Source organism: Caretta caretta, chromosome 8 (genome assembly GCF_965140235.1).
Source record: "Caretta caretta isolate rCarCar2 chromosome 8, rCarCar1.hap1, whole genome shotgun sequence".
In the NCBI taxonomy this organism is placed as follows: Eukaryota; Metazoa; Chordata; order Testudines; family Cheloniidae; genus Caretta; species Caretta caretta.
In genome coordinates, this window is record NC_134213.1 from 74,935,781 (window position 1) to 74,961,134 (window position 25,354).

Genomic DNA, 25,354 nt, shown 5'->3' on the forward strand with positions numbered 1-25,354 from the left:
GTAATATTGATTGTTAGTTTGGCTCCTGAACCACTGAGGTCTGAGTATCACTGTGTTAGAGAATGGGTTCTTAACCTGAGGGTTGTGACACACACTCCAACCAGGGGACACACTCCTCCTCCCTTCCTGTATGGCTAGGAGAGAAAAGGAGTCACAAATCTTTCCTCTGCTGTAAGAGGGGGTCACAGCATGCAAAAGGTTGAGAACCTGTAAAGCATTAATTTCTGCCCTGCCATGTTGTACAATTACAGACCTGTTGCCATGTTGCACAAAGCAATAACTCTCAGTACTGAATGCTCAGAGCCAGATCTTCACCCATACTAAGGGCCCTTTAAGCGGCTGTAAGTGGGAAGCTGAGGACTCTCCTTAGTTCTGGCACAACTGAAGGTTGGTCCTGTATGTTAAGTGTCCTACTGCACTTTAATGATATATTGTTGTGTTGGCTTTTTTCCCCCTCAGAAACAAAGAAAAAAGTGGTAGCCAGCCAGCTAGTTTGGATCACGTCCAGGAGAAAAGATTCTCCCTAAAGGCTCACCAGTCAGAAAGCTACCTGCCAATAGGTATGTCTGTAGGCAGATTTCTAATAACTTCTTAGAAGATGCATGCCAGCAAGCAGTCAGCCTTCTACCCTGTCTTCAGGTTACATTTTAAAATGCTGGAGATTTTCAAAGACTGGAGCCCACGTGAAATTCACGGTCTCAAGTGTGAGGGTACTGAATACAGTTAGCATCTGATGACTGTTCAGTGGTCCATGGAAATGGAGTTGATAGGCTCTTTATAATAACTAGAGTCAAGCATGCTATTTAGAAGGCACCCATCAGCTTGGTATGGCACCCTAGTGCCTAGGTTTACACATCACAAAAATGATGATCATGATTGGCACGAATAGGTCCACTTCTTGGCAGTGTCACCATCTCAACCTAGAGTTTTACAAGACCCTCAACAGTTTCACTGATACCATCCTGCCCATAGCTGCTTGAGCAGCTGTGGTAAACCTGATGCAATCTGGTATGTTTCACTGCTGTTAGGCGGGTAATGCAGCTAATGCAGAATCAGTACTCTGCTATTTTCCACCCCTGGCTACTGCTGGTGGTTAGGGAAGAGGAAGTGGGGCAGCTGTACACTCTGTTCCTCTGATCCCCCTTTGCTCTTCCTCTCTCTGCTTATATCACAATTCTGCCCCTGCTGCTGCCCCATGTAACTTTCCTGGGGGGCAGCAATATGAAATTTACCAGAATGTGATCAGTTTCATTTGCATTACCCCACTGATAGAAGACTTACTAGCACTTGCCCAATTGCCAGAGAAATTTTGCTTACCTTCCCACCCCCCCCACCCCCCGACCTACCCTCCAAGCTATACCTAGGGGGGAAAATTGTAAGGGCACCCCCTTATATGCCAAACAGGAGCACTGTGTGAGGAAGCTTGAGCTGAGGTTGTGAGTAGCCCTGTGGATAAATTCTGGCCTTTGGTTTCCAAGGCGGTCAATCTTGAACTTTTGTAGAGCACTAAATCTGTTTAAAAAATAAAATAAAAGGAAATGGGTGTTGTGGATTTTAAACTGATTTCTAAAGGCGGGAGTTCTCAAACATTTCTGTGGAGTGGCCCGCACCTTAATAGAGAGAGATTGTCTAGTCATGCGCATCTCTTCCTCCACCGTACTCCCAGACATAATTGAACAAACTGCTTTCCCTCCCATTTGTGATCGGATGAACTGCCTTCCACCCATTCACGATTGCAATAACATTGATGTAGTAACTATAGCAATTATCCTGAAAAGTAAAATTAGGAAAGTATTTCATGTGTGATTCATGTATTTATTTATATTATGATGGTGGCTAGAGGCTCCAATCAGGAGCAGGCCCCTAGACACCTTGCAGACACATAGTAGGAGACAGTCGCTACTCTGGAGACCTTACAGTCTGGGGGGTCTTTAATGCAATGTAGCAGTTGGGGTAATGAGAAGTATGAAGTAATCAGTCAGCTCTCTGTAGACAACCAGCAAGTTCTCCGTGGGCCACAGTTTGGGAACTTCTGTCTTAAGCAGGGGTGGGCAAACTTTTTGGCTCGAGGGCTCCATCGGAGTGTGCAACTGTATGGAGGGTTGGGCAGGGAAGGCTGTGCTTCCCCAAAGAGCCTGGCCCTAACCCCCAATCCGCCCCCTCCCACTTCCTACCCTCCTCAGAAACCGCAACCCATCCAATGCTTCATGTCCCCTGACCACCCCCTCCCGGGACCCTGGCCCCTAACCACCCCCAAGGACCCCATCCAAACCCCACCCCCCTTCTCCCTGTACCCTGGCTGCCCCGACCCCTATCCAAACCCCCGCCCCCAGACAGGCACCCCCGGGACCCCACCCCCTATCCGACCCCCCTGCTCCGTGTCCCCTGACTGCCCCAATCCCTATTCACACCTGCACCCCCAGACAGGCCCCCCCCAGACTCCCATGCCTATCCAAACCCCCCTGTCTCCTGACTGCCCCCTCCCAGAACCTCTGCCCCATCCAACTGCCCTCTGTCCCATGACTGCCCCCCCGGAACCCTTTGCCCCTTATCCAACCCCCGCCCCTTACCATGCTGCTCAGAGCAGGAACGCCCCACTACCCAGCCAGAGCCAGCCACGCTGCCACCGCGCTGCCCAGCAGGAGCGGTGGGCCAGAGCGTTGGCGTCATGTCGTGCTGAGGCTGCAGGGGAGGGGGACTAGTAGGGGAGGGGCTGGGGGCTAGCCTCCCCGGCCAGGAGCTCAGGGGCTGGGCAGGATGGTCCTGCGGGCCGGAAGTGGCCTGCGGACTGTAGTTTGCCCGCTTCTGGTCTTAAGAATCCTGCAGCCAGCCCTCATTTGATGTCAATGGGATGTTTGCCTGTGTGGTAACTGCAGGATGGGGCCTATGTGTGTAAATATTACAGTGTACACACATTCCCTCATATTTGAGTCAACTGTCTTTTAGGGTTACAGAAGTAGAATCCCTGAAGTTCATTCTTTTCATACCTCACTACATGCCCAGACTCCACTTTAAGGAAGTTTTTCTTTCTTTTCAAAACATGTCATTCTTAAAAATGACTCATAGGCCTCGTGTGGTGCAGCTAGATTCCATTTTTATCTGGCAGATCAAGTTACAAACTCACTCCCATTCCAAGCCAGGACTTTCCAGCTCTGACTGTACAGCCTTTGTGTGCTGTGGGGTTGTGGGTTATTGTCAGTGTTACCACAGGGTGACATTACAGCCCAGCTGCTCTCTGTATCTGGGATTTTGTGAGGATCTGTTTGGTAGCTCATCTCTTAAAGTATACATTTTAAACAGTGTTTGACAGAATGAAGAATTTACATAATCTGAAACACTTCCCCCAGTAAACAACAACAACAGCAAAAAAAAGAACTGTAAAATGTATCTCAGGATTATATGTAGTTTTGCCTTAATGCTATTATTACATCATAAAAAATGATTCTGTTCTTCACCTACAGGTTCAAGGCATCCATCTCAGTTACCTGAAGTAAATACAAGCCCATGTTCAAATTCCCCTGCATTTAGAACAGGCAGTGAACCTACTCTAAGCCCCACAGTAGTTCAGAGGATCGCTTCTGAGTCGCCAGTAGGAGAAGCTCTTAGAGGATCAGACAGTCAGCTCTGTCCCAAGCCTCCGCCTAAACCCAACAAAGTGCCCTTGCTGAGGCAACCTCAGTCTCCTTTAGCTTGGCACAGTTCAGAGGCACACTACTGTGAATTAAACCCTGCCACTTCCATAGACTGTGGAGCAACACAGCAACCTCTGTCTCAGAAGAGCAGCTATGTGGAGCATCTGATAGCTAAAGAGAATGGATTGCTCTCATTCAGGAACTCTGAAACAAGTTATCTGATCCATGAAGATGATGCCTTACAGAGCTCAATGGATCCATTAGCAGCTTGGACTGAGATGGCTGAAGAAGGCAGCATGTTTGTAGTACCTGTTCTTGAGACAGTATCCAGTTTTAAACCAAATGATTTTGAATCCAAACTTCTTCCTCCTGAAAACAAGCCACTTGAAACACCAATGTTAAAAAGAGTTAAGGAGCTATTCACCAACAGTAATCCAAAGATTATTGCCCGGCATATGCTTAGAATGGACTGCAAGGTAATTGATTATTTGGTTTTTAATAATTGTAAAGGGCATTAACTTTTCTGCATGTCACTGGATACCCTGCCAGATTAAGCTTTTTTAAAACAGAGATTTGAAAGAATTAAAGGAGAGATCTGGGACTAAGGTAATGTATATATTTACTTGGGGGACTTGCAGGGATTTGTCAAGGGGTAGGGTTGGAAAAGAGCTTTTAGCCTAGGAAGAATGATTACAAATTTGTCTCTGGACCAAAAATCCCTCTTAGTTGTCCCTAATTTTAGAGCTATATTTCCCTCCATTCCACACAAATTTGATATTCTCTTTGTTTGTTGTAGATGTATTTACAGCAGAAATGCTGAATCGTGAAACTGAGATTAGGAAAAATGGTATTTATTCTGAAGGAATGAATCCCATATCAGAGAATGAGGACACCACACATTGCTCATGTTACTGGAAGGCACTCAGATACCAAAATGGTGGGCATGAGCTAAGAACCTGAATAGAATACAATCTGTTTTAGCTTCCTGTATGAATACTGCTCTTCTAACCCTTGTTTGGGTCTTTGGGCCTTGACAGGATGAGAGGTAGTGGAAGGGGCCTGCAGAGCCTTTAGATGCAGTTCTCTCCTCACATGCCATTTGTACCCTCTATTGCACACCTTGGTAAGCATCAGAAGCACACAGATATTTTTACAAGGAGGCAGGCTTGGTTATACTGGCAAATCTTTGAGCAGCGATTCTGGAATCAGCAACATGGAAAAAAGAAGAGAGAAATTCAAGTACAAACAGCCCTTTTTATAGGATAATGATTTTATTTAAAGGGAACATGAAACCCATTTGAATTCTAAGTCATTTGAAGTGGATGGTTGAATGCTGTATCCATTACAGACACAGCATTTGAGAGAAAGCGTGGTATGCCTCGCACTTCTTCAGTGTGAACCTGGTTCCAGATCCTCAAAGTTATTTAGGCACCCAATTCCCATTGAAATCAGTAGCACTGGGTCTAATGAAATCCAGGGGAGTTAGGATATGTCATAATTGCAATGCCTGTGATTCGAATGACATGATCTGTGTGTAACCCACACACCACCTGGGTGGGGTGTTCTGTCCCATCTAGTGGCACCGAGACCACTGAGAGAGCAATTAATGAGTCTGTTCTACAGCCTTAGCTAAGAGCCAGGTGGCATTTAGCTCATGTGATAGAGGCTCATGCATTGAGCTCCAGAGGTCCCAGGTTCAATCCCACCCCCCAACGACCGGGGTCTGTCAGCGTTACATGTGCACAGTTTCAAATAGCATTTCCTTCTTACCGCCATCAGCTCCATTACACCCCTTTAAACTCTCTATACAATCTATTGGAATTGGAATTGAATGGTTCTTGATTGAGTCTAAATAATGGAAGCACCAGCCAGCCCACTGCAGAAAGAATGGAAACTGCAAATAATCATTATGTATTTGAAAGGCAAGGACTAATGCAGTAGGGAGGGAAAATAGAGGCTTTTTTGTATGAATTACTGTCAGACACGGAGCACTCACATAGTCCTTTCCAAATTCAGAATGCTTTGTGTACATTAATTCATTCTCACAAGAGTTCTGTGGCGTGGAGAAGCAGCAGTGTTACAGTATTATACCTATTTTACAGATGAGGAAAGTGAGGCAAAGAGGTTAAGTATCTTGGCCACAGAGCGTTCGTGTCAGAGCAAAGATCAAGCCACGAGGCCACTCCGTGCTTTTGTTGGATGTGTGGGGATTTGCTTTTGGTAGAGTGCTTGATCAGATCTGTTGTAGGTTTGACACAAGCCCTACGGCTCTCTTCTCTAGAAGAAAATCTCCTTATGATGCTGCTTGTTTTCTGTTGTTTTTTAAAAACCAGATCAAAGAATTAGTCCTTATTTCTTGGCCATAATTCTTATTTGTTTTCATACACTTGTCTCACTAAAGGAAAGCATTTCTAAGTTCTGCACAAAACCTCATTGTGTTTAATGTACTCAGCATGTTTCTGTTTAACGGGGATATTTTTAAATGGCTTTATATTAATGTTCTAGCTGCACAGCGAGTTAGAGTAACAGTAGGAAGGAATCAAACTCCTCCTTTCCTTAAATAAGTCAACTTCCTGGATCAGTGTGTGTGAACTTTTGCACTTGACAGGTTGCTAGGATACTAGAGGTCTCTGAAGAGATGAGGAGGAGGATGGGAGTGAGCTCAGGTCTGGAGCTCATTACATTGCCCTATGGACACCAATTGCGCTTGGACATAATTGAAAGGTATACGTTCTTGTTACATTGTGCTTCAGTTCTGAGACACTTGGCTAGAATATCAGTCTGTTGTTGGTATTGGTGTGTCTTATATCTCCAGGTAGAAACACCCTCCTTCCCCAATAAACACTTTACAGTATTGTATACTATGTTGAAATCCACTGAGAGGCAGTTTATTGGGACACAGAGATATTGTACAGCTTTGTGCTTAGGAGGACTCCTGGAGATCATCAGGCAACTCCATGGAGGGAGTGCTTGGAGGAAAAAACCAGGTATTAAGAGTCTGATTCTGGTAGGGGAACCTGAGCCCGCCCTCTGCTCCAGGTTCCAGCTCTGGGGCCCTCTCTTCAGCATCCAAGGTCTGCACTATCCAATTTCCTGCTGCTTTTCCCCTGAGCCTTTCCTAGCTCTCTGGCTCTCCTCCTTCCCTGGGTTTACCAGCCCAAACTCCCTCCTCCTAGGGAGTAACTGCAGGTTACCTATCTCTTTGCCTCAAACACACCTCCCTTCTCCCAGGCAGTGACTGCAAACTACTTCCCCTTGCTGCTCTTTGTTCCTGGGCTTAATAGAGGCCCCACCTGTTCCTGTCCAGCTGAGCCTCTTCTCATTAATCCTTGCTCCCTGGCTCTTCCTCTAGGTGCAGTCTAAGTGGCTTACCTAGTCACCTTACCCCTTCAGGAACTGTGTGAGGTGGACACCCCATCACAGGTGTGCAATAACATAAGGGCAGATCTGTTCCCTGAAGCCTCCAATATATGGTCAGTCTATATCACATAAGCGTACCATTGTCCCTGAGCTCCATGTAACAGCAGCATTGTCAGTAGCATCCATTTAATCCTGTCTAGGGACATTAAGGTCTTTTAAGCGTTGCCTTTGTTATTTGATCACTTCTTATCATTTCAATAGTTTACTCTAGATATCACTGACTTGCTTCTCTCTAGACACAACACCATGGCAATCGGAATAGCTGTGGATATTTTGGGCTGCACAGGAAACTTAGAAGAGAGGGCTGCAACGTTAAACAGGATCATCCAGGTAGCCATAGAACTGAAGGACTCCCTGGGGGATTTGTACGCATTCTCTGCTGTCATGAAAGCACTTGAAATGCCACAGGTAAAACAAGGTTCCCTTTATGGTATTCAAAGAGCTTAATTTTCGTTAGTTGCTTTTTTTCAACATTTTAAAGCCCTTAGACAAGTGCTTAGATGTGACAGGAATGGGCATTATAGAAGGCCCATCCCCATGTAGACAGACAGATGGTCATAAGAGCTAAGATAAGTTTAGCCATTATGAACTTACAATACTTTTGATCGTAACAATCTCATTCCATTCAATGCCAGGACAAGAAGAAAACTTTGCTTTATAGAACAACGGTCTGTTTATTTTAAAGCAAGGCGGGTCTGATAGCGTCAAGACATTTCTTCTGTACTATTTAAAAAAACCAACAAATTTGTTATGAAACAAATAACTATTTTTTGCAATTACAGAAATTTGCCTCTTTTGAATATATCTCTATTATGCTCTTTGGTGAAAGCTTTTTTTGTGATCCTGCAGGGTATAGATGACCTTTTGAGATTAACACTTTGATGAGAGAAAGTTGAGCAACCAGCAGTAAAAACCCTAAATACCAAAAGAATGGATGTTATCTGAATTCAGCTAGTAACATTTATCTAAACAAAATTTTCCAATCACACATGCCAGTTGGGAGACAGTTCTCATATCTAATCCTTGAATAACAGCGTTAGAAACACAGAGTATTTAGAATAGCTGGTCTGTAAACAAAGAAATGTACATTTGTCACGTGCAAATGGACATGGTACAGCAATTATTTATTTGTCAATCCAGTAAAAAAAAAACCCTGATGTTTTCCCCCCGACATTAAATCTAAGTTTAGGGCCCTTTTAAAATCACTCAGCAGAGAAACATGCTGTTATTGCATCAGCTAAATGCTTGGCTGAAAGTTTACTACTACACAAGGAAAGTGAGACAGTAGTTGCAAGGAGAGATTGCCAGATGTGGCACCAGGAATGCTGCTTTAATTTTTGAGTGAGAGGAATTTGTTAGCTGTATCTTGGCCTGTGGTGATTTGAAACTTGTCCTAGATGACCGGAAAGGGCCACTTCATGGGAACAGAACATTGGGTTGTGGCTTTTTCCCCAAGGAGCACACAATTATTTTGCCTAAATACTAGGATGTTTTATTCAGTGGTATTAAGTTGTATCAAGGTATTGTTATTTATTAATGTCAGGATCCAGTGGAAGAGGCAAACTGTTGCATAAGCTTAAACAAGAGATGGTATCATATTATTATGATTCAGACCAATCCGAATTAACCCTCTGGTGTCTGCCAGAAGCAGCATAGTGGCTTTACTTAAGAATTGTTGCAAAATGAAAATTGGACTCTCTTCTTTGCATCTGAACAGATCGCAAGATTGGAACAAACATGGGTGACTTTACGGCACCACTACACCCAAACTGCCGTTACTTATGAAAAGCAGTTGAAGCCGTTCAGCAAAGCTCTGCATGAAGGGAGAGGTGAGTGTGTAGCACGTGGGATTGCAGCCAGACGTGTGTGACACTGGCCTTCACCATATTTGTTTTCATTAAGGGAACCAGACTAAGTCCTTTACTGCAAATGACAGATTTTCAGTCTGAATAGCCTTTACCTTGCTTCCCCTCTCCATTAATGTAATAACGGACATACACAGAAATGGAGTCAGTTCAGCATAGTCCTACCCACTAGCTTGTGAATGCCTTCAACTCCCATAGCACAGACCAGGCAGGCTGTACGACTGCCTCAGCCCGGTCAATATAGTAGATCAGTACAGAAGGGGCGTTTCACTCATTCTGGTGGCTCTATGTGATCATGCGCTGAAGTGACACTGCATCGTTGTGTGTGATGGAACACGGGACAGGGATGAATAAATCAGAGGAGTCCATATCTGCAAGTAAGTCCATAGCTAGCCAAACCAGAGTGTAACATCCCTTGTGCTCCCAGCATTTCCCCTCCCCACACCCACTATGGAGTGCGAGGAGGGCAGGGGAACTGACAAGGCCCTTCTGCTTCACCAGGATTCTGACTAGTAGAAAGCAAATCTGTGCAGAGCCTCCCTTTCCCCCTGCAAAGGAGGAAGAACGGTGGTGTGGCAGACTCCTATATGTCTACACTGCATTCAGAAGTAAGACTGCAGCCTGTGTAGACACACCCAAGCTAGCTCGACAAGCCCACTGGGGATCCAGAATATATATTAGAGCAGCCAGCCCCTGTTGTCACCTCTGCTGCTGCAGTTTCACTGTTATTGCCCGTCAAGGTAGCTAGATCAGAGCTAGCTCAGGTATGTCTACTTGAGCCGTAATCGCACTTTTGATTGCAATGTAGCCATACCCTTACTCACGCTGCATCCTGGAGGTGAGAGGGAAGCAGCAGGGGAAACCAATCTTCATGCAGAAGGAAGGAAGCGGATCAGGGTCTTCCACCTGAGCTAGTTCTTCCGGCCCTGTCAAGTCACAGGGGTGCTGCTGCTTCTACTTGTGGGAAGGCTCAGAGCCCCATAAACTCTGAGCCCCACGTGTAGCTGCTGCTGCTGCTGCTCCCATTTCAGACTCATGCCCGCTGCATCCACATTCCAGGAGGAGCAGGAGCTGCATGCCTGGTTTGTAAATCCTGTCTGCATCAGGACTTAAGTGGCTGTGCACTTGCTCACAGGCAGCGTACTTTAATGGCAGAAACTTAGGCACCAAAGGACTTTATGCACCTTCAGGGTAAGGTGGCAGCTGAGAGGGGATTTGAAGATCTGAATTTTGAACGTAAGTGGCTAAAGTGGCACTGATGCACTTCAATTCCTGTGTGGCTCTAGCCTTCGATTCCTAATACTTCAGCAGAGAACATAGATGGGATGCGAGCTATTGCCCTGCACCAGCTGCAATTTTTCAGCATTACAGTAGATTCTAGATTTATCAGGATATTAACTGGAAGCTGGGGGGCAGGGATGAATAGTGAGGATGCTAATTTGAAGGATTACAGAGGCATATTATGGAAGGGAAAAATACTCAAAACAAATGCTATTTGTAACTGGTTTAGGGAAGAATGTTGTACTATAATTAGCTTGTAAATTAGCAGGATTTACGATTGTTGAGTGGCTGTGTTGCATCTCTTCCAGAGTCCGTGTGCGCTCCCCAAAACAACATAACCGTGCCCCTGCTGATGCCCTCAGTTACCTTGATGGAGCGACAGATTGTCATTTTTGATGGGATGGACCTGTGGGAAAACACCGACCAAAGCTGTGAAATAATGCTCAAGCATTTAGCCACAGCCCGTTTTATAGCACAAAATGCTGACATGTACCGAATGACTGCGGAAAGGATACTGGAAGGTAGGGACACTGGCAGCAGTAAAATCTTGCTGCACATTTCACCAGTTCAATATTTCTCAGAGTGAGCAGAATGTGAGAGGTGTTTTGTTAAAGTAATGAAGAGATACTGCATATTCTCCCAAGAGTCCAGGCTCTTATTAGTAACTGAAATAACAGCTTAGAAAATCTGGTACAGGCTTTTTCTTCAGCAATTGACAAATCTGAGAAAAGTTAACATGTAAATTGACCAGGAATTTGCCTTTGTCCTATCTCCCCCTCTCAACTGGATTAGTCTGAGGGCATGATGCTACAGCTACTGTGTGCAACTCTCAGCAGCATGCCCTACAGAAGGAAATGTACTGTATGAAAAGGAGTATTTCCACGTTAAACCTACATGGCTTCTTATTGCTTTTTGTTAGTGAGTCAGTCTCTCCATTAGCTGTTAGATTCTCTCGAAAGAAAATCCTCTACATTCCTTTTGTGTCTGACTCTCCCTTAGCTGAAGTTTTGTCACTAGCTAATACCCTCCTAACCCATCTTCTGTAGGAACTCTTGCTGTACAGAACTGTGAATATCTTTGAGAAGGTCTTTCACTTAAGTGGACTAGGAATTGCTGCAAGAAATACATTCTTCTCTCCTCTCCCAAGGCTGCGATTCTCCTAAATCAAAGTCTCTTCCAGGCCACAGTAGCCGAATACACTCTCAAGTGAATCATCAGGCTGGCTCGAGTTAAACAGTCATTTTGTATTTATCCAGTTAGCAGCATGGTAATGCAATTGCACTATACACATTTATCTGTTAAATCAGAGCCATTGTGACCTTTTAAGTAAATATGCACGTAAGAACCTAAGAGGACTCTCAACATATGTTGATAAGGAGCTGATGACAATTTGCAGCCATTCATATAATTTAAGATAGGTCAAAGTGGCTTAGTATGTGGCTAGATGACCGGCAAGGGAAGCAGGTGGTTCAGTAGATGGTATTCTATCTTCTGACTCAGGAAGCAAAGACCCAGCATGGTTTTCAGGGATTCTGGTGCTGTAAAACTGAGACCCTTCTCATTAAAGAGCCCATAGAGCTCTTCAAAACCAGTATCTATTAACCCCACCAATCGGACTAAATTCCAGCTCAAGTGATTATTTTGCCTGCAAAAAAAAATTCTGACTCCACTTGTGTGTTTGCAATAACTATGACCAATATTAATCACACTGAACAGATTTTCTGCTGGTGCAGGGAAATTAAAAATAAAGTTATTGCAGGCAAATATATACTCTCAGAGAGCTCTACATTTTTCAGGAGCTGCCATTACACCATCTCCTCTTCACCTAACAGTCTTTATAGATTTTTAAGGCCAGAAGGGACCATTATGATCTCCTAGTCTGACCTTTTTTACGCACTATCAAGAGCCAAAGTTTTCCTTGGTTCTGAGTATATCCTGTGCCAATGATCTTTAACTAAACCAAAGTCATCTACATGTCCCCACAGCATGGCCAGTGGAAGTGTTTTTTAGTATTTACCCAGCTTTTTAATATCTCCAAATATTTATTTTGGAGATAAAGCCGATAGTATAAAAAGAACCCAACATTTGAGCATAGATGTACTTTTGGAAAAGTTCAATAACCTTAGAACCCGCCCCCCATCACCAAGTAAAAGCCGATTTGATGGTTAGACAAGGTGGGTGAGGTATTATCTTTTATTGGACCAATTTTGAGAGAGACAAGCTTTTGAATCACTGAGTTCTTCTTCAGGTCATACACCCTTATGCATTTTCTGTTTTCCTCATTAGGTTTTCAGCCAGATGATGAGATGAGTGAGATCTTCAAGACAGAATTTCAAATGAGATTGTTATGGGGCAGCAAAGGAGCACAAGTTAATCAGAGAGAGAGATACGAGAAATTCAACCAGATTTTAACTGCTCTCTCCCGAAAATTAGAACCTTCTCCAGTGAAACAGGTAGAGCAATAAAATATCAAATGGACCCTTAAGATATGATTACTTCAAGTTTGCCATTTAAAAGAAATTGCCCATTTGTCACTGTACAAGCTTCTAGCATTCACAGGATCTTTAGGACTTGTAAATTGCACAATGCACATTTATGAATTGTTTAAAAGCTACTGATTTCTAAATGAATAATTTATTTATTAATATGTAACCATGTTGTTTTAATAATTTCTTGAACAGTCAAATTTAAGATAGTCTGCATAATGTATTCTTGTGATTTACAAAAGTGTCTATTGATGTCTACTAGTCATTACTATGGGTGTTTTACTTAATGTTATCAATAATGAAACAGTGTACTGTAAATAAAAAACGATAGGTATTTTAGAAAGTATCAGTTGTATGATATTCCTTAATAAATATGAACCTGTACATAGTTGTGAATTAAAATATAAATACTGTACAGTGGGTCATTGTACACTATAATCACAGGAAATAATGTGATCTGTTAAAAAAGTGTCCTTTTTATACTGTCCTGGCGACGGGGGAAGAAACGGCTGAGACTGTAATGGAACAGAAAATTAACTAGTTGATTAGGGTAGAGTTTGATATATTCTTTCACCAAGGTACATAGCACCCATGAGCTGATACCATTTGTCTCCCAGGAAAATAGTATTTAGAAGTTACTCTGGACTTCATAATTCACAAGTTACTATTCAAGAGTGTTCTGGTTTGTTGTTCAGGCTCCAGTACAAACTATGTCATGTGTGCTGGAAATGAGTGGGGGGAAAAAGCCCAAACAAGGGGATGAGAAGAACAAATAGCTAAGCAATCAAGATCATTAAAATGTCTTCAACTTCACCATCAGCTAGAGGTTTGCACCTGTATCTCAGGTCTTCTCCAGCAAACAGGAGGAAACAGAGGTTAGTAAGTAGTAGCTAGATTAATCTATCAATCTTTGCTGTATACAATTAAGAGGAACTGTATAATCTGATGGCAAAGTGTGGTGGAGTTCAAGTCTTTGAGGAACTAGTCATGGAGATATTAGAAAAGCTCACCTGTAATAAACCATCAACATTGGATGGTATTTTATGAAATAGGGGAGACAGCAAATTAGTGTCAGTGCAGCTGTGGCTGCAATGTAGATCATGGCTGCTAATGGGTTTTTTTTAAATTAATAAACTCTCAAAAGGGCTTACTCAGAATCCTCATCTCCATTGTAAGAGTAATATACCTGTGCCATATTTTATAGCAATATCTATAATGGTCAAATGAAATCAGCCTTCTACAAGAGAAACCATCTTTAGTGCTTTAGGATTATTTCAGGAAGTTCAAATAGTAGATAAAAATGACAGTCAGTCAAATTTAATTTACTTGGATTTTCATAAGGACCCCCATAAGCGATCAAGAAAAATAAATAACCACAGCCTCAGTGACAAAAGTTATGATGCTGATTAAAATCTTACACTGAACTAGAAATTTCTCTGCCCACTGAAGTGTGTGATTATTTCTCAGTTACACAAATCCCTGCACTCAAGTTAGCTAGGTGATTTTATTACTGTTGCCTGTAGTTAATTATGCAAATCCCCTAATTATTGGAGGCGGGGGGGGGAGGAGGAGAGGAGTCCACATGGGGACTAAGGAGGAAAAGCAAACTAATAACTGAGGTTATTACATGGAAATCACCGCTGTGCGCTCCAGGGCCACACTTAAATATAAACAAAGCTCAATGCAGTTTTGGACCTCACACGCTATACGAGTCACAAACAGGCCCTCTCCTCCACTGAGACCAGAGACCACTACCTGGCACACTAACTGTCTCCACTTGCGAAAGAAAGCAAGTTAATGACCTTTTTGGCACTTTAAATGATAGGCCCAAAAGCCAGATCTCTAAGTAAACCATTAGAAACAAAATGATAATGAATTACTGTAGTGTGAGGGAGGCATTAATATGATTATGGTAGATTGTTTACTTGTGGATGGCTAGCTAGAAGAATTGCACTAATGTCTCAATGCGTGTAAAAACTTAAAAATCCCTCCTGCGGAGGGGGAGAAGAAATATTCCTGTGCATTGACTTTGAAAGTAATTGAGATACCCTTGAGGCATATGCTATAAATCCTTAGATTGAGCAATCTATTTTAGTAAAGAAACACACCTCACCCTGCACAGATTTTAATCTGGCCCATCAAATGGCGAACTCATGCTTTAATCCATTGGGAAGGCCTGATATGGCCACATTTAAAAAAAGGTGAAACAAGCTTATGTTCAAGACAGGTTTACTATTGGCACCATAACCTCATAATATATACACAGAGAGTGTTTCTTGTGATATGTAGCTTTCAAATACAAATTGCTATATAAATAAAACTGTAACCACAAGAGTCATTTTGTGGCATATAGAGTCACTGCCCTGTATATATTTCAGCAACTCGGAGCCAGATTCGGCCACTTTTGTTCCTCATGCCACAAGTAGGTCTAATGAAGTCACTGCAACGTACCACTCTAAGGGTGACATAATGTGGCCCTCTATTAATGGATCAGTATAAAACATTTGATGTACAGGGATGGTTTTGTAACAGAAGACAAAAAGGAAGCTATCTTGACCATGAAAAGTTTTTATTCCATTAAAATATTCTCAACAGAGAACACTATTTTTAAACAAAGCATTTAACATTTAAGAAATCAACATGTGCACAAAAAGATTAAAAATTACTGGAAAATGTAAGATTAAGACAATTCATGTTCAAAATTTCAGAATGAGTTAGAACTAGATGTGCAAGTACAAATTTTCCCCCTATATTTAATAACCCTCATACAGGTTGCACTATCCCTCATGAAAGCAATTTGCCTCCAAAGGAAGCAAATTCCACTTTTAGAAAAACAAACAGTAGCATGAAAAGAACAGTTAGTTCTTTACCAGGAAGTGTTACCAGTGACCTCTGAAGCATCTAGCCAAGTCAACCAAAGGCTTCTTAGCCAAAATATCAGCTCACATTTCCACCTCTTCTCTAACTTTAAAATAAAAAAGCACTGTTTAAAAAAAAACTACATTATGTAGTTTGTCAGTATTGAGTAATGTCACCTTATATAAATAACCCTGTATACAATATCCAAAAATCTAAACTTGAGTTTAATAGCCCCCAAATGTAATACACTAGGTCAGCTGTGTAATAGTGGTATACATAACAAAGGAATACACTTCCACACAAGAAATCACTCAGATTTAGTATTACTGGTAGTACAATTTCTAACAACACTGAATTTTTCATTTAAAAAAAAGAATCCAGCACTGCTGTGTCCAAGTATTGCTTCAAACCCTGTGAAAGAGACAATATTAGCTCATTCCACAAACAGCAAGTGGCTGGGCTTATGAAGCTTTAAATGATACAAGTCTCCCTCCCGCTACGTCCCCTATTCTAGTGTTCCCCACTGAATCAGATAAGATTTATTTTATTAATAGAATCACAAATGGGAGAAAAGACACCATAAGCAATAGGGGCACTGCAGACAGCTATATTTACACGTATAAACATATCCAAATGTCAATTGTTTACAAGTAAAAGTGCACATAGATCATTACAAAGTATCACTCAAATTTCAACTGGTCCATACAATGAAGCATCAGCTAAAAACAGACTACCACTGGAGCCTCATAACCCAAAATTAAAAAACAATCAAAGAGTTTTCATAATTTTTTTTTATATGTCTTTAGTTTCAATGCATAAAATTTATGATGCACCATGTATTATGTTAAGGTAGAGCTCTAGAAAACAAACACCTACCCTGGCTACCTCAGCAGCTGCTGCACTTTGGAAAGAGTAACAGGCGGTCATACTGAGCTGAGACACAAAGCCCTTCGTGGGATACTGTAGTGGTAGGATTGGCAATCAACAGATTTAGGCACTCTCTAGTTTTAAGGCAGCATTTGAGTGGCAAGCAGTTGACTTCTGAAAACAGTCGTTTGTCTTGTAGTGGCGATTCTCTTTGTTGTTATGCCGGGTTTTCAGTGCTCACAACAGGCTACTGAAGTGCTGAAGATGAACCACAGTTCTTGGAGATCCTGTGACTGCATCAGGGGCTAGAGCTGAGATATAGTCTTTTCCCCAAATCAACATAAATACATAAAGGTTTACATCAGTTATAATGCCAAGAAAACTGGAATGTAACGATGGTTGCATTGGAATAGTTATAGCAGCACGCATGGACACTGGGATGAAAACTTTAGTGCTGGAAATATTTAAACAAAGTGGTTTTGCTACAAATGCAAAATAAAATGAGAAGCAATGGAAATAATAAAAAGTGTTATGCAGGGGTGCCTGACAATTCTAGACATGCAGGAGGAGGTTAGGGCGAGCATGGAGGTGGCACTGGCAGATGTGGACAAATGACAGGGTTCCGATTGCCAATTAAAATGGGGTAGGAAAAGAAGACAGCTGAGACAGCCAAAATGTAATACAAACTGATGAACAGTTTGTACATCTTTCAGAACTTAGGACCATGAGTCTGAACTATTTAAAATCTGGTTGCCTTTCTATTCTGCCATAATGGAGTTTTCAGAAATTTAAGAATTTGTAACATGTTCTTAATTATGTATGGAAATGCCAAGAATGTTAGTGAATAAATGTATGTCTGCATGCATTCATGCAACTTGCTTTTCCCTCTTTTTGCTGGCCCTCCCAGCCTAATGCCCTCCCCCAAAAGCAGCTGCATGTAACCTCCTTCAACATCTCGCCCATTTTCTCAGAAACCCGCTTCAGGAACCTGCAGTCCAAGAGGAAAAAGAAAAGAACAGAGTTATTGAAAGCATCTGGAAAACAGAGAAGCCTTCTCAATTCTAATCAACCATCCTAAATGGCTATAGAATAGCTATTCTATTTAATCCCTGAACAATTAACCATATCTGATGGCAAGCAAAAGCCCTTTCAAGCTTATTCTCAACATACATTCCAGAACAGCTATTTGTCTAGTAATAAACTAGTGCAATGTACCTTCCTATCCTTCATTATTTAAAATTAGGTAAGGAAAATGGCTGTAGATCTAATGTTTGAATTTTAACCCACAAGTGATTAAATGTAAAGCCTCTAGCTATGGTACAAGATCCTTTACACTGGGAATGTAAAACATTTACTAGAACTCAGAAAAAGAGACCAAGAGCTTTTCAAGAGTGGAAAGGAGAATGGGAATTCAGAAAGACACATTTTATGTTTTAACCATACAGTAACATCAAAAACATTTACAAGCCAAAGTAGTATCAAATAGACAACATTCTAGGTTCATAGCTGCTGGAAGGAGAATAAAAGGGTAGGTCATCATACTGTACTTTCTCTATCTTTAATGGACCATCCTGAATAGATTGTGCTTTTTTACCTTTGAGAACAGGAAAATGTTTTCCCTTTTATGACATGAAAGCTGCTAGTATATTTACAAAGCAAGGACAATTATGAACACTTTCAGTAACTGAGCTCAGTCAGCTGTAGAGTGGTTTACTTATTTTTTGTTTTGGAGTTTTAAGTATGTGGTAGTTAAAGTTGCTGATGCACGAACAATAGATCCTAAAGAGGTTTTCAGAAATTGCAATTTGGAACAGAGGTTATTTTCAAGTATATTATTATACAGACAGAATTTTGTCAAAATTACTTTCTGAAGCAAATGAATATTAAAAATGGATTTAAAAATAGTAGTATAAAAACAAGACGACCTGATCAATGGAGCGGATCCAATGATTTGTAAAATGAAAACACTAAAGGACCTCAGACAGGTAAATGCGGAAATAAGGCAAATGTTGCAGAGCAATTTAATTTAATTAAGACTTTTTTTTTTTTTTTTTTACTTTTAGTACTAACATCTCTGAAAAAAAAATGTCTCTAGCCAAGCTCACACAGTGAACAACAGACCACACAAATGCCTTCAGATATCCTAACACTTTCTATGAAATTGTGTGATTCAGTATTTTCCCTGTGGAATGTAGAGTAGTAAGCTGCCACCTTAGTTGTTATATATAGGTTACTGCACCTTTACTGTTTTTCTCTAGAGTTACATCTATATATGATGTTGGCACATAGCCTTCCTCTCCATTCTGTCTTCGAGCTCTTGTCCATCCATCTCCTTTGTCTTCCTCGATAACGTACAAAACCTCCCCTTCTTTCATTGCCAGAGTGCCTTCATTGTGACCTGGGAAAACAGACAAAAAAAAGTCTCACAGCTCAGACACGATTTAAAAGTAAGCTTTATATAAACAGGAAGTACTGATAATCTATGGAAGGGAACATATGGACAAACATAGGCTTGCACACAAAAATCTGGTCTCATGTTGTAAAGCTGAATATATGCCAGTAGCTGTTTTTCTAATATTTGTGTTACAACAATATAAAAGTACTATTCTGCCAAAGAATTCAATTGATCTATGGACTACTTCTCATGACCTTAAAACGCTGCTGCTAATATCATTTTTTTTTAAAACAAAGAGAACAGGGATGCAAGATTCTCGTAAGAAATAATCCATCAGTCTTTTGTTCTGTTTTTTAAAATCAAATTAGCACAATATACAGAGTTAACCCTACCATCGAAAGGATAAATTGCTTTGCAGTGTCCTATAGCTGGTAAGGGATCATCGTCTTCAAATTCATCATCAAATTCATTATGGTGTGCATGCTGTTGTGGTGGGCCTCGGACTTCCTGGTTTGCATCATCCGTGTAGCTCCCCTCAGGGCTATAATGCAACGAGGAGAGTAAGGACTCTGTATATTTCTCAAAAACCACCCACACAACTTTAAAAGTTACATTTCCATATCTAAAAATATATCGGAACCCTAGTGCAACTCAGAAAAGGTTGTTCAAAGTTGTTCTAGGCTATCAGTGTGAACACATCAGGAAAACAGGTTGGCAATATTTAATTATGGATTAAGTATTAATGAATGTTATTTTCTGAAGGAGCAGAGCTGTTTTTTAAAGGCTTGAACTGAACTCTGCTATTAGAACAGCCCAAATTTAACGTTTAACAAGGAAGATACAGCAATGGGGATGATCTGACAGAGGAGCGAAATGGGGAAAAAAAATCTGAGATGTTTGGGAAGTTATAGAAGTCAACAGGGGACATTAATTGAAAGAGTGACCCTTCAGTGATGTCATATACCGTTTTCACCTTGAATTACCTAAAACCTGACTACTCTGTCTCATGTGTTCTAATGGAAAATTCATTAGTTCACTGAAGTGGCAAGTATGAAAAGAAGTAAAACCTAGAACCTTATGGCCAAAAGATGCCATTTGAAGGACATACATAGTGTATCTGGGAATGTGGGAGAAGAAGAGGTGGGTATCACTCACTTAAATGTCAGATGGACATGGTGGGAATAGCTGTGAAAAATAAAAAAAATCTACTGAGAATTCCAGTAAAGCTTCAACGTAAGGATAGTTAAAATAGTTACCTCTCTCTTCCTTGTGTTACAAGGTGGTTGATGTCACTGCTGTGCCTTCTGTCTCCTCTTGCTGCTACTTTACCTTCAACTTCAGAGAGCCAGGCCTTATGGGAAAAAAGTCAGAAAATATCTGGGGTCAATATTACCAGAGAATTCTCAACCAGCAAATGTTATATATCACTAAATGTACGATTTCAAATACACTTAACAGTGTAGAATTTAGGTGCCAATAAATATATAGATATCTGCTAAATACCAAATCATCATGCAAAGTTTCCTATTTACTTGGCTTGAAGCACAAAGCTATCATCTTAGTTTAATACTCAGGAGTGGTGTTGAGAAAATGGTAAAAACTGACATCTTGAACCATTTAACATGAATAACTTAAAAATAAATCTGTAGAAAATAATTTACATTAAATTACTCAGTGCATATCATCTCAGTCTAGCTACATCAACATACGAGGGGGAAAGATGCTCCATGGAAAACTGAATCAGGCTAACTTCTTCAAACAGAGAAATTTTCTGGTTCCTATGTTTGTGACTTACAGGGAACACCAACATATTCCTATTTCAATACACTTTCCAAGGAATAATTTAATAGCTTTTAACCTCATTCTTGTGTATTTCCATTCGAAGACGATCCATGTTGCTCATAGTCTCAGCTAATTTTGGCTGCAAACTGCCTGGATCCCCCATCTGTGGATTCTTCTCATAAACATCTTTCATTTTGATGAGTGCATCCCTGTAGTGAGGTATAGGAATGCCCAGGAATTATTACAAGTGACAATTACATTACAACATGTTTTGTCTTTAACAGTCCAATAAATACTAAAACAATGTTTGTACAGCACCTAGCACAATGGGTTCCTGGTCCATCACTAGAGCTCCTAGGTTCTACAGTAACACAAATAACCACCACCATCATAGACACACAGAGGACAAATATAAAAATTCTCTCTTTCCTGCCCCAAGAGAAGCTACTGTCTCCCACCCCAGTCCTGTCCCCTCATCCTCTACTCTCGGAGTAAAATAAGGCCCTCATTTCCTTAGCCTCTCCCCAAGGGCAAAGCCCAGTATCCTGTCTTCCATCCCACTGTGCTTATGCGCCTCCCTCCCCACCACTGCCCTCCCTCTTGAAAGACATACAGAGTTCAAATACAGAGTCTTTCCACCCATCTTCAGTCTCATTATAATTCACCTCTGCTGCCTGGTTCCTGGCATATGGTCCGTTTCTTAAGAATTAATGCCCACATTTTCTAATGTATCCACTAGTTTTAGATGCCCAGCTTGACAGACCTAAGGTCGATGTTCAGAGTTGTTGAGCATTCACAAGTCTAGATACAGTATTTATAATTTATAATATAAAACGGATACTCAGTTGCTAGAACAACAAAGTTGATAACGATGACAGACCAACAATTGACATACTACTTAGAGTAGTTTAACTTTTGAAAACTCTGGCTTATAAAAAGAAACACAGAAAGAAATGGTCATAAAGATAAGGGTGTCCAAAAAAATGGAGTAAGCTGTGAAGGACACACTTACTTTTGGTCGGTTTCTTTCTGTAGTTCTCTGTTGAGTTCGTCGATTCTCTGCTGCAGTTTCTTACGTCTTTGTTCTGGTGGCAGATGACTGAAATCTTCTAATGCAGGACCCTGCAACAAAGTTAAATACTATTAAACACTGGAAAATTCTGTCTATAGTTATTTCTACTGACAATCCACACACAAACAGTTTTCTCTGACATGAGGTATCAGAATGAACCTTCTTAGCAACTATACTACATACACGGCTATATCAAGCATACATCTAAACTGAGTATGTATGATCATAGTGTCACAGCCCTTGTTCTTCACTCTGTCACCTCCCTACTGTTTTGTTCAGTCACATCATGTGACAAGTTAGATTATAGGCATTTCGAAAGACTCACCATCTCTCCCTCAATGTATATCCTGAAGTGCCTAGTGCACTTTTAGGCATCGTCAAAAAATAATCAAACAAGAAGTCTTAATAAAATCTTTATAGGATACATATCACAAGAGTGATACATGATGGGGAATAAATTGACTTAGAATACACACTAGCAGAAAATAAATCAAAATGAATAACCATCTCAGCTAAGCTGTGAGGAAATTTAGACTTAGTTTCTTTGTTTCATATGCAAATTAATTTGCCCACGGCAGATCTGGTAAATGTGCAAGTCAGCAAAATTTGTAACCCTAAGTACTTTTCATGTACAGTAATGCCAGTTCAAAGTATTCTTCATAATATTACAACAATCACTTAATGAACAGGAGCAATATCAGTATCTAACCAAAAAACATTTTTTCATACTGTCTAAATTCTATCAACATTGGTGAACTACACCCCATCATCAGTATTTCCACAATTATCTTAATATATACTTCTGTAAAATAACGTTTAGTTGCTGTAAGTTACTTTGTAGATACAACTATGCCTACAGCCTAATACTGGTCCCACTGAAGTCAACAGAAATGCTGACAGTTTCTTCAATAGCTGGGTTAGGTCCACAATAAATAATTTATGGATCTGTAAACAATTACACAGAAAAACTGAATCATAGGTCCTCCTAGTCCAGTCCTTGCAATCAAAGCCAATTTAGTAAGTTAACAGACAGCATGAAATACTGTACCAAATAGTAATTACAACTGAAATCCAGAAATCAATAGGTTTATATGGTTTGCAATCTGCCTAGAGTGTCTGTTTTCCACTTTACTTGGATACTGCCAAAGGAAAAGAATACAATCGTGGTATTCATCCAAAAATAAGTGGAGCATCCATTGGGACACTACTCGAAGAACAGTTTGTTGCTCAAACATTGATGGTTATTGAAATTCTGCATAAAAAACTAACTTCAAATGCTCAAATCCTTTTACCAAATAAGTTACAGAAAATATGGATTATGGGCAGTATGAGTTCCCTCACCTTAGTATATTGCAGGAATAAGCCCCCATATGTCCTCTCAATTAAGTGTGCATGGGTATTTATACATATGAATTTTAAGAGGTTGTTGCCAAAAGCCCACACCTCAACGACAGACATGCATGTCAGAGAGAGAGAGAGAGAGAGAGAGAGAGAGAGAAAAAGAATATGCATTCGGGTAGCGGAGAAAAAAAAAAGGTTCAAGCCTTAGGGTTAATACAGTAATACCGATTGATAAAAATGCTGCATTCTTCATGTGCTAGTTACTTAGAAGACTGTTTGTTTTAAACACTGAAAAAGAATCTGGCATTAAAGGCAACCTGAAAAGGGGAGAATTTAACAAGCAGTGCAGTTCTCCCAACTGTCAGGATTTTGAGTTAAATGGGCATTCATTGACCCAACACCAGCCCACACCAAGTTTTAAACAATGTGTCTAAAAATTTCTTCCCTTCTCAACTGCATGGTTTTCAGTCCCTTGTCACTTGTGATATCATCATTCCACTACTACTTCAGTCATTCAGTACAACCAGGGAAATCAAGATCTGATATTTCTAATGTAAAAAACACAGCCACCACCATGTTGCTTTCTTTACGCATCATAAAGAAACAAGAAAGGACAAACTTTCCTCCTGCCCCTCTCATCCACCCTGCCGCCTTTTTACATCAGTGGTACCTTATAGTAAAATTAGAAGAACAGGACTCTTATTGTGAATATCATTGATTCACTCCAGGGAACTAAATGCCAATAGGCGTGTGTTGGAATTTTTCATCCAAATTGAGAGCTTGGCAATACAAGTGGAAAGAGGTGTATTTTTCCTTCAACCACTACAAATTAAGTCCAAAAGACCCTTTATTATTCTTATTCATGTTTCCCGCTTTATAAAACTTGCACAATCTTTTCATATAACTATATGACAGCTTTTCTATCAATCCCTGATACATCATAAAATATATTTTCATTATGACCAACACATGAAATCTGTCCACCTTCACTCTAAGTCATAGATAAACTGCATCCAGATCATAGGTCTAATTAGCTCACACTGCACATGGATGATTAAAAAGAAAGACCATGTATACAAGGTGAAAAATCTGAAAATGTATTTCAGCACCTGATTCAAAGCAATTATGATATGGAAACAATTTCAAAAGATTACTTTCATGCTATTTTATCAGAAGTACAGCAGACAGATCAGCACACAGGCTTACCATCTTCACCGACCACTGAACAGTTCATTTGAAAACAGAAAGAAACGGGAAGTTATTCACATGCAATCATCATTTAGGAAGTGAAGGTTTATTCCTAAAAATATATCTTTAAAATATTATTTCAAAATAAAATTTTACAAACTCAAAATTAAATAATGCACTTCACTATCAGCACAAAAACAGCAAAATACAAGTTTGAAGCGCACTTATGCTGAGAGAATTACTGGCAATTAAAGCTTACATTGAAATGATAATGGGTAGTTTACCATATGGAATTACAATGCATGGTGTCATTTAATGACTTATTAATTTTAGTATTTATAATATATATTTAGAGAAAAACAAAATATACAGCAAACACTGTACAAAGCAGAAGAATTTGATGATGATGATGGGCTGGCCTACCATATACAAAAATTTGGTTAATCATGACTAGGAATACACTGCATCACTTCAAGATTGTTAATATCCCAATAGAACAAAAATAGAGAGGTTTCCCGTGGAAGCTTCAAAATCCCTTCTCTGCCATTTCAAGCTTAAAAATTTAATTTTACATTTTAAACTGTTCAATTGATCATTGCGCTATACTCAAAAATATTAAAATCTACAGACAAACTGGTGAGAACAAACAGGATTTTCTCCTGGGACAAAGCAATACCTTATGATAGACAAAACTGGTACGGCTCCAACAAGGTGCCATATCCTAGGGACATGCCATACACTCAGAGTGATCCTACCAAACTTGTTAAGCTTCTCAAGCAGAGCACCATGAAGGGGTTAGAAAGGACCCTTTCATCAATGTATCAATGATCCATATTCACCACATCAGTTGTGACCAAATGGTATTACTGTCTGACTGCTGACGAGTGGCATACGTGAAAGGTTAGAGGTCTCATTTAAGCAACTTTCTAAAAAGTTTCTACCTAAAAATCCACTTTTATTAATAACCCCCTGTCTAGCAAGCTCAGTAAATTCTAATAATGTAATGGGGACATAGACTGAACTACTCTGCTTTCTAGAGGTAATCTCCCCAGACACGCAGTGAGAAGAACTGGCAGAGAAGCATGAGTGAGGTTTGCACTTCCATTTCTTATGATAGGCCTGTTTTAAGGCTGGGATTTCCATTCAAACTGATATCAAGCTGGCAC

At 40.5% G+C, this 25,354-nt stretch overlaps 2 protein-coding genes across 9 annotated transcripts in view; one reads left to right on the plus strand and one right to left on the minus strand.

Moving 5' to 3' along the window:
* Nucleotides 1-13,030, plus strand: part of BCAR3 (BCAR3 adaptor protein, NSP family member) — a 93,373-nt gene extending 80,343 nt beyond the window's left edge. For all 5 annotated transcript variants that reach the window (XM_048862194.2, XM_048862195.2, XM_075131618.1 and 2 more), the window contains 7 exons: nucleotides 460-560; nucleotides 3,462-4,108; nucleotides 6,241-6,356; nucleotides 7,289-7,460; nucleotides 8,770-8,881; nucleotides 10,507-10,719; nucleotides 12,485-13,030. In XM_048862194.2, the coding sequence (XP_048718151.2) occupies nucleotides 460-560; nucleotides 3,462-4,108; nucleotides 6,241-6,356; nucleotides 7,289-7,460; nucleotides 8,770-8,881; nucleotides 10,507-10,719; nucleotides 12,485-12,663 (1,540 nt within the window). In that variant the 3' untranslated portion in view covers nucleotides 12,664-13,030. The remainder of the gene's footprint in view (nucleotides 1-459; nucleotides 561-3,461; nucleotides 4,109-6,240; nucleotides 6,357-7,288; nucleotides 7,461-8,769; nucleotides 8,882-10,506; nucleotides 10,720-12,484) is intronic.
* Nucleotides 13,031-15,236: 2,206 nt separating this feature from the next.
* FNBP1L (formin binding protein 1 like) overlaps nucleotides 15,237-25,354 on the minus strand; it is a 96,740-nt gene continuing 86,622 nt past the window's right edge. Inside the window, exons 11-17 of one of the 4 annotated variants that reach the window (XM_048862199.2) lie at nucleotides 24,207-24,221; nucleotides 21,600-21,709; nucleotides 20,664-20,796; nucleotides 20,062-20,156; nucleotides 19,198-19,346; nucleotides 18,650-18,808; nucleotides 15,237-17,398 (exon numbers count right to left, since the gene is read on the minus strand). In XM_048862199.2, the coding sequence (XP_048718156.1) occupies nucleotides 17,391-17,398; nucleotides 18,650-18,808; nucleotides 19,198-19,346; nucleotides 20,062-20,156; nucleotides 20,664-20,796; nucleotides 21,600-21,709; nucleotides 24,207-24,221 (669 nt within the window). In that variant the 3' untranslated portion in view covers nucleotides 15,237-17,390. Of the gene's footprint in view, nucleotides 17,399-18,457; nucleotides 18,809-19,197; nucleotides 19,347-20,061; nucleotides 20,157-20,663; nucleotides 20,797-21,599; nucleotides 21,710-24,206; nucleotides 24,222-25,354 lie in introns of those variants that run through there. The other 3 variants (XM_075131620.1, XM_048862197.2, XM_048862202.2) reach the window with 3 other exon arrangements.